This window comes from Lepidochelys kempii, chromosome 2 (genome assembly GCF_965140285.1).
Source record: "Lepidochelys kempii isolate rLepKem1 chromosome 2, rLepKem1.hap1, whole genome shotgun sequence".
Taxonomy (NCBI): Eukaryota; Metazoa; Chordata; order Testudines; family Cheloniidae; genus Lepidochelys; species Lepidochelys kempii.
This window is the reverse complement of record NC_136381.1, coordinates 194,319,608-194,328,405: the sequence shown is the minus strand read 5'-3', so window position 1 is coordinate 194,328,405 and position 8,798 is coordinate 194,319,608. Positions and strand designations below refer to the sequence as shown.

Here is an 8,798-nt window from a genome sequence, read left to right as displayed (position 1 = left end):
TCCAACACATTGTAATTCATACATGTTTAATAAAGGTACTCATACTAAAAGACGACTGTTCTATAAATCTAATTTGATAAGTGAATACGCCATTGTAGGGTCTAATCTCTTTTAGTACACTCAGGAAAAATGTATTTAACAGCTAACTATGAAGCTAAACAACACTAGCCTCTCACTTCTGGAGGTTCAAATTTTGATTGGTACAAGTGAAATAGACTTTTTGTACATTTATTTGCCCATACTGTAAATCCAGACAAGTTTCATACTCTTCAATTTAACTTGTACTTGAAAAGTCAGTTACACTTTTTTGGCAGGAGACAGCAGTGAGTGCTTCAGTCTGGGAGACCATCACATGACATTTCAGTTTATGTACCTTAGTTATAACCATTCACTCTAACCTTGTAAAACAGAGTTTATAATACAAATGTTGGCATAGTTCTAACTACAGTGGAACAAGGAGTTTTAATCTAATTTAATCTATTTGGATCCATTTCTATGCTCAGTACATACCAAGTCACATACTTATGTTCCATTTCATGATCAGAAACAAGCTGCTGCTTTACTGTAATTTTTGTAAGTTGTCCATACTATGCAGTGTTATAGAAAAATAAATTACTTCTCCAAAATATCACACTTGGGGTTCAAGATTAAGTAGATGTGCTTCAATAAGCAAGAAAAATGAAGTAGATCATGCAAACAAAACATTAGTAAGTTACTGTAATAAAATATATCATGTCAATCTTTGAAGGTAGAAAGTGTTCTGGAGATTGTCTCTAAATCTTAGTTTTATCAGATTAATACTTTGGATTACTTTTGTTACTATATAACCTGGCATCTATAAGCAGTCTGTGTTAATTTTGATGCTATTACAGGAGAAAAGTCTGTGTTTGTCCCTGTGGTGCCTGTGCTACTTTAAAGCACTTATAAAAATAGCATAATCACAGCACAGTACAGTATCCACACACAGCATACTTAAAGATACTGCAAAACATCTACTCAAGATATTGAAGCAAAGTCTATTTTTGAAGGAGGTGAGCTTCACACTTTGTAAGGGGACTATAGAGTAACTCATTACAAGTGTTTTAGCTCCTAATCATCCAAAATATGAGCTATTCATAATCTAAACAGCCTTTCTTTAAGGTTCATATTACAGTACTTTAATAGATTATGTTGTACTGTCTCAATGTGTGATAAGTTATTATCAGAATAGGAGGACTTGTGGCACCTTAGAGACTAACCAATTTATTTGAGCATAAGCTTTTGTGAGCTACAGCTCACTTCATCGGATGCATACTGTGGAAAGTGTAGAAGATCTTTTTATACACACAAAGCATGAAAAAATACCTCCCTCCACCCCACTCTCCTGCTGGTAATAGCTTATCTAAAGTGACCACTCTCCTTACAATGTGTATGATAATCAAGGTGGGCCATTTCCAGCACAAATCCAGAGTTTAACAAGAACCTCTGGGGGGGGGAGAAGGGGGTTGGAAAATAAGGGGAAATAGGTTACCTTGCATAATGACTTAGCCATTTCCACACAACCTATCCTGAAGGATGACCCAACACTCTCACAAATCTTGGGACACAGGCCAGTCCCTGCCTACAGACAGCCCCCCAACCTGAAGCAAATACTCACCAGCAACCACATACCACACAACAGAACCACTAACCCAGGAACCTATCCTTGCAACAAAGCCCGTTGCCAACTGGGCCCACATATCTATTCAGTGGACACCATCACAGGGCCTAACAACATCAGCCACACTATCAGAGGCTCGTTCACCTGCACATCCACCAATGTGATATATGCCATCATGTGCCAGCAATGCCCCTCTGCCATGTACATTGGTCAAACTGGACAGTCTCTACGTAAAAGAATAAATGGACACAAATCAGATGTCAAGAATTATAACATTCATAAACCAGTCGGAGAACACTTCAGTCTCTCTGGTCACACGATTACAGACATGAAAGTTGCAATATTACAACAGAACAACTTCAAATCCAGACTCCAGTGAGAAACTGCTGATTTGGAATTCATTTGCAAATTGGATACAATTAACTTAGGCTTGAATAGAGACTGGGAGTTAATTGTATCCAATTTGCAAATGAATTCCAATTCAGCAGTCTGTCGCTGGAGTCTGGATTTGAAGTTTTTCTGTTGTAATATTGCAACTTTCATGTCTGTAATCGCGTGACCAGAGAGACTGAAGTGTTCTCCGACTGGTTTATGAATGTTATAATTCTTGACATCTGATTTGTGTCCATTTATTCTTTTACGTAGAGACTGTCCAGTTTGACATGTACATGGCAGAGGGGCATTGCTGGCACATGATGGCATATATCACATTGATGGATGTGCAGGTGAACGAGCCTCTGATAGTGTGGCTGATGTTATTAGGCCCTGTGATGGTGTCCCCTGAATAGATATGTGGGCCCAGTTGGCAACGGGCTTTGTTGCAAGGATAGGTTCCTGGGTTAGTGGTTCTGTTGTGTGGTATGTGGTTGCTGGTGAGTATTTGCGTCAGGTTGGGGGGCTGTCTGTAGGCAAGGACTGGCCTGTGTCCCAAGATTTGTGAGAGTGTTGGGTCATCCTTCAGGATAGGTTGTGTGGGAATGGCTAAGTCATTATGCAAGGTAACCTATTTCCCCTTGTTTTCCACACACACACACCCCCACACTCCTTCCTCAGACGTTCTTGTTAAATCCTGGATTTGTGCTGGAAATGGCCCACCTTGATTATCATACACATTGTAAGGAGAGTGGTCACTTTAGATAAGCTATTACCAGCAGGAGAGTGGGGTGGGGGAAGATATGTTTTCATGCTTTGTGTGTATAAAAAGATCTTCTACACTTTCCACAGTATTCATCCGATGAAGTGAGCTGTAGCTCACGAAAGCTTATGCTCAAATAAATTGGTTAGTCTCTAAGGTGCCACAAGTACTCCTTTTCTTTTTGCAAATACAGACTAACACGGCTGTTACTCTGAAACATATCATCAGAATATGATTACATTCAAAACTGCAGTATTAACCTTCAGGAGGAGGAGGAGAGCTAACATTTCCTTTCATTTAACAAACAACACACACAAACAAAAACTTTTTCTTTGTATGCATAGCCAAAGTTCTGGAACCTTTCAGTTACCTGTTAACCTATACTCAAGTCTCCAGTTCAGCACAAAGTAATGCTAAGAAGTTTGAGACGTGTAAAAAATTAACACATCCTATACATTTCCTCTTTACACATTTTTGGATGGCTTAGCTCAATTTCTGTAATTAACCTCTGGAAATCAAAAGTAGTCACACAAGTATCTTTAGAAAAGCAACTGCCAATAGAAATATTCTTAGCAGAAAACACACACAAGCATTTAATGCAATTTTTTTTTAATAGTGCAAAACTTACATAAACAGTGATTTTTACTAGCACAGTGAGTTGGAAAAACAAGAGCTATTTAGAGAAATTTTCATGTTTGGCATAGAACTTTTCTCCCTTTCCTTACATCCTTAGATGTGACGAACTGGAGCTCCCTACATTAATGCTATCTGAAAGTATTAACAATGTAAAAAGAAAAGGAGTACTTGTGGCACCTTAGAGACTAACCAATTTATTTGAGCATAAGCTTTTGTGAGCTACAGCTCACTTCATCGGATGCATACTGTGGAAACTGCAGAAGACATTATATACACAGAGACCATGAAACAATACCTCCTCCCATCCCACTCTCCTGCTGGTAATAGCTTATCTAAAGTGATCACTCTCCTTACAATGTGTATGATAATCAAGTTGGGCCATTTCCAGCATAAATCCAAGTTTAACCAGAACGTCGGGGGGGGGGTAGGAAAAAACAAGGGGAAACAGGCTACCTTGCATAATGATTTAGCCACTCCCAGTCTCTATTTAAGCCTAAATTAATAGTATTCAATTTGAAAATGAATTCCAATTCAGCAGTTTCTCACTGGAGTCTGGATTTGAAGTTTTTTTGTTGTAAGATAGTGACCTTCATGTCGGTGATTGCGTGACCAGAGAGATTGAAGTGTTCTCCGACTGGTTTATGAATGTTATAATTCTTGACATCTGATTTGTGTCCATTTATTCTTTTACGTAGAGACTGTCCAGTTTGACCAATGTACATGGCAGAGGGGCATTGCTGGCACATGATGGCATATATCACATTGGTGGATGTGCAGGTGAACGAGCCTCTGATAGTGTGGCTGATGTTATTAGGCCCTGTGATGGTGTCCCCTAAATAGATATGTGGGCCCAGTTGGCAACGGGCTTTGTTGCAAGGATAGGTTCCTGGGTTAGTGGTTCTGTTGTGTGGTATGTGGTTGCTGGTGAGTATTTGCTTCAGGTTGGGGGGTTGTCTGTAGGCAAGGACTGGCCTGTGTCCCAAGATTTGTGAGTGTTGGGTCATCCTTCAGGATAGGTTGTAGATCCTTGATAATGCGTTGGAGGGGTTTTAGTTGGGGGCTGAAGGTGACGGCTAGTGGCGTTCTGTTATTTTCTTTGTTAGGCCTGTCCTGTAGTAGGTGACTTCTGGGAACTCTTCTGGCTCTATCAATGTTTCTTCACTTCTGCAGGTGGGTATTGTAGTTGTAAGAATGCTTGATAGAGATCTTGTAGGTATTTGTCTCTGTCTGAGGGGTTGGAGCAAATGCAGTTGTATCGCAGAGCTTGGCTGTAGACGATGGATCGTGTGGTGTGGTCAGGGTGAAAGCTGGAGGCATGTAGGTAGGAATAGCGGTCAGTAGGTTTCCGGTATAGGGTGGTGTTTATGTGACCATTGTTTATTAGCACTGTAGTGTCCAGGAAGTGGATCTCTTGTGTGGACTGGACCAGGCTGAGGTTGATGGTGGGATGGAAATTATTGAAATCATGGTGGAATTCCTCAAGGGCTTCTTTTCCATGGGTCCAGATGATGAAGATGTCATCAATATAGCGCAAGTAGAGTAGGAGCGTTAGGGGACGAGAGCTGAGGAAGCATTGTTCTAATTCAGCCATAAAAATGTTGGCATACTGTGGGGCCATGCGGGTACCCATAGCAGTGCCACTGATCTGAAGGTATACATTGTCCCCAAATGTAAAATAGTTATGGGTAAGGACAAAGTCACAAAGTTCAGCCACCAGGTTAGCCGTGACATTATCGGGGATAGTGTTCTTGACGGCTTATAGTCCATCTTTGTGTGGAATGTTGGTGTAGAGGGCTTCTACATCCATAGTGGCCAGGATGGTGTTATCAGGAAGATCACCGATGGATTGTAGTTTCCTCAGGAAGTCAGTGGTGTCTCGAAGGTAGCTGAGAGTGCTGGTAGCGTAGGGCCTGAGGAGGGAGTCTACATAGCCAGACAATCCTGCTGTCAGGAAATAGCCCACCTTGATTATCATACACATTGTAAGGAGAGTGATCACTTTAGATAAGCTATTACCAGCAGGAGAGTGGGATGGGAGGAGGTATTGTTTCATGGTCTCTGTGTATATAATGTCTTCTGCAGTTTCCACAGTATGCATCCGATGAAGTGAGCTGTAGCTCACGAAAGCTTATGCTCAAATAAATTGGTTAGTCTCTAAGGTGCCCTAAGTACTCCTTTTCTTTTTGCGAATACAGACTAACACGGCTGTTACTCTGAAACCTATTAACAATGTGTTCCACCTTTTACTGGTTAGAAAAGAGACACCATACATTTTGGTGTCACTTTCTGTATGTAATTCAAAATGTTCAGCTGAGTTCAGTTTATCAATGCAAATTAGACTGATAATTATGGAAAAAAACTATTCACCAACAAGGCATTCATTAACCAATCAGTCATGCTGCCAATTTATGACCTATGTACAAAAATGTATGTGATGTTCTGTATCTCCATTTTGAACATCGAATTTTAGAAAATATTGTTCTGTTTTATATAAATCTGGATTTGGTAATTAAAGATGCAATTTAATTTACTAATTCATTGCAATTAAATAATTTAGATGTATAATAAGTACCACCAGTCAAGGCAATCACAAGGACTGCTTGATGTTTTCATAGCACCATGTAAGTAAAATAAGAAGAAAGACTGTGCTCTACTGGAATACAATCTATGAGAAAATTTGTTACATGTAATCATAATATGGAAAGCAAAGATATCCAGAAATTCTTTTTAAACCTTTAGAAGGTGATAACATTAAATATTTTATATAAAGGAGCAAGATACTTTCAGTAGTTATTCCAACAATCAAATGGAAACGTAAACTTGCTTTTTTTAAAAAATAAAACCACCACATAATTTGGCTTTAAAGTGTCAAAGTACTTTGTTCAATGTATTTTACTAAGCACCTGAAAACTAATGTCAAACTACACTTTTGTAAAGATCCAGAGAATAGATTTGCTCCAATTGTGAAATACTGAATTGGTCAAACACTTAAGAAGGAATTCCCAAAACAAGCTACTCTTTATTTCATTGATACTATTTATTCCAGTAATATCCATTCCTATAAGGATGCCACTAAGATCCAATATTCTGTTGCATTTCCAATTAGACTAGTTTCAGTATTCTAAAAATTTGTATTTGTGAGAAAATGGCAGGCTTAATATCAAAAGCAAAAGATCAGGATTAATCTCATTAGTCAGACAGTTATTTCCTGGCATTAATCAAAATGGGCAATTCTAAAACCAATAGATTTGGGCTGGCAACAGACCTTACGATAATTGTATCAACATAAAAATAGGTTGTGCAACTAGCAGGCAACTTCTGTATTTTAAGTCATTAAATTCAAACATATTTTATCTGTAATGGAAGCATGAGTGTCAGCAACACCATTGTCTCTTAAAACTGAAGCTTCCTAGGAGATTAGACACATGGAAGAATGTCTTGTGAAGTATATAATAGAATCCAATAGGCAAAAAAGTACTGTAAGCTTCAATGCACCTTATTTCCAATGACAAGCTGTGCTAATTATTTTGGCCCTGACACTCTCCAGACACCTGCTTCATAATCTGTCATCATGCCAAAATAAAACGTTAAAATATTGTACATAAAGTCTTGGGATCGAAAGAGAAGAAATATATTAATTTCACATTCTTACTATGAATGCATTGGCCTACCAAGTATGAATGTTTATAAAGTGACCAAGTCATATCTTTATACAGTATATTATTTATATAGTGGCTTAGTATAGACATTCTTATGGTAGATTTAGAATGCAACATAATTTAAAGTGTTCAAAATTTTGCAAATTTCAATCAATTCAATTTTTCCCCAGTTTAAAAACTATTAGTTATTTCTATTTTCACTATATCAGACAGGCAAACAACATCTCTAAATATTTAAAGACAAGTCTTAAAGTAAACTGTACAAGGTTTCCATTTAAAATATACCCTACTCAAAAGGCACTAAGTAGTTTAAGTGTGCAGGTGACTTCTTGGAAGAAACTGTGTGCAAACAGAGCCTGCTCCACTAGCTCTGCATTCTTTAAATTTTTGTAATGTTCTACAAAGTATTGCTAGTAAACTGTATGTATGATCAGACTTTATAAAGAGCTGAATTCAGTCAGTCCACAGAATCACATATCTCTTTTACTTTCTGATTGAAGTCTTCAGGTTGATCAGCATACACATAATGACCAGCACCAAGGATAGCCTGGGAGGAGGAAGTAGAAAAAAGAGAAGTCAGAATAACAAGAACATCAACAAATCCTGAAACACTAGGACATAGGAAAAACATACATTAGGAAAAATAAAAATAAATACATATCCAAACCTTCACACATAATCATGTGTCTGTTATTACATAGTGAGAAGGACATACTCTCCCCCATGTCTGGTCATACTGCAAGTTCCTTTGGTCACCCTGAACAAAAACACCATGCCAGGATTTCCAAACAGGCTTTTACACCTAAATCAGAAACCTGATTTTTAAAAGGACTGCGATCAATGAGAGCTGGTAGGTGCTCATTACTTTGGAAAATTTCTAACACTTACTTAAGACATCTAAATGTGGATGTAGAAGCTTATAAAACTTTAGGTTCCTTTATTTTAAATCTTGGCGCCAGCTCCTGTACATTACATTACAAGTGCTAATATTAAAACCAGACAAATCTAACAAGTGTTAGAATGTGCATTAGATGAGAACATTGATTAAAAAACTGACAACTGTGACAGACCCAGACCAGTGGGGTACAGGAGTCTGGTCGAAGGCAAATATACTGGCCATTGGATAAACAGTTTTCTGTTCCTTGAGTGACCAGAGCACGGGCTGCCCTAGAGCAATCAGGAACCTGCTAGAACCAATTAAGACAGGCAAGCTAATTAAGACACCTGGAGCCAATTAAGAACTTTCTAGAATCAATTATGGCAGGCAGGCTAATCTGGACACCTGGTTTAAAAAGGACCTCCCATCAGTTAGTAGGGGGGGGTGCACAAGGAGTGAGAATGTTTGCTGCTGGAGGACTGAAGAGTTCAAGCGTGATCAGGCTTCAGGAGGAAGATCCTGCAGTGAGGATAAAGAAGGTACTGGGAGAAGGCCATGGGGAAGTAGCCCAGGTAGTTGTAGCTGGGACTCAGCTGATACAGGGAACATTGTAGACAGCTCTATCCACAAGGCCCTGGGCTGGAACCTGGGATAGAGGGTGGGCCCGGGTTCTCCCCCATCCCCGCCAACTCCTGATTGGACACAGGAGGAGTTGACCTGGTCTGTGAGAAACACCAGAAGGGAAGGTCTAAATTGGAAAGGGATCTGGCCTGGCCCCGACCCACTAGGTGGGACAGTTCTCTGTTCCCCCATGTGGCCAGTGATGAGGTTAGCTGAGTGGATGGCAGGTTT

General features: G+C 39.3%; 1 protein-coding gene across 3 annotated transcripts in view; it reads right to left on the bottom strand.

Moving 5' to 3' along the window:
- Positions 1-5,605: 5,605 nt before the first annotated feature.
- ABHD5 (abhydrolase domain containing 5, lysophosphatidic acid acyltransferase) overlaps positions 5,606-8,798 on the bottom strand; it is a 44,822-nt gene continuing 41,629 nt past the window's right edge. For 2 of the 3 annotated variants that reach the window (XM_073333331.2, XM_073333330.2), the window contains one exon: positions 5,606-7,616. In XM_073333331.2, the coding sequence (XP_073189432.1) occupies positions 7,553-7,616 (64 nt within the window). In that variant the 3' untranslated portion in view covers positions 5,606-7,552. The remainder of the gene's footprint in view (positions 7,617-8,798) is intronic. The other variant, XR_012157494.1, reaches the window with a different exon arrangement.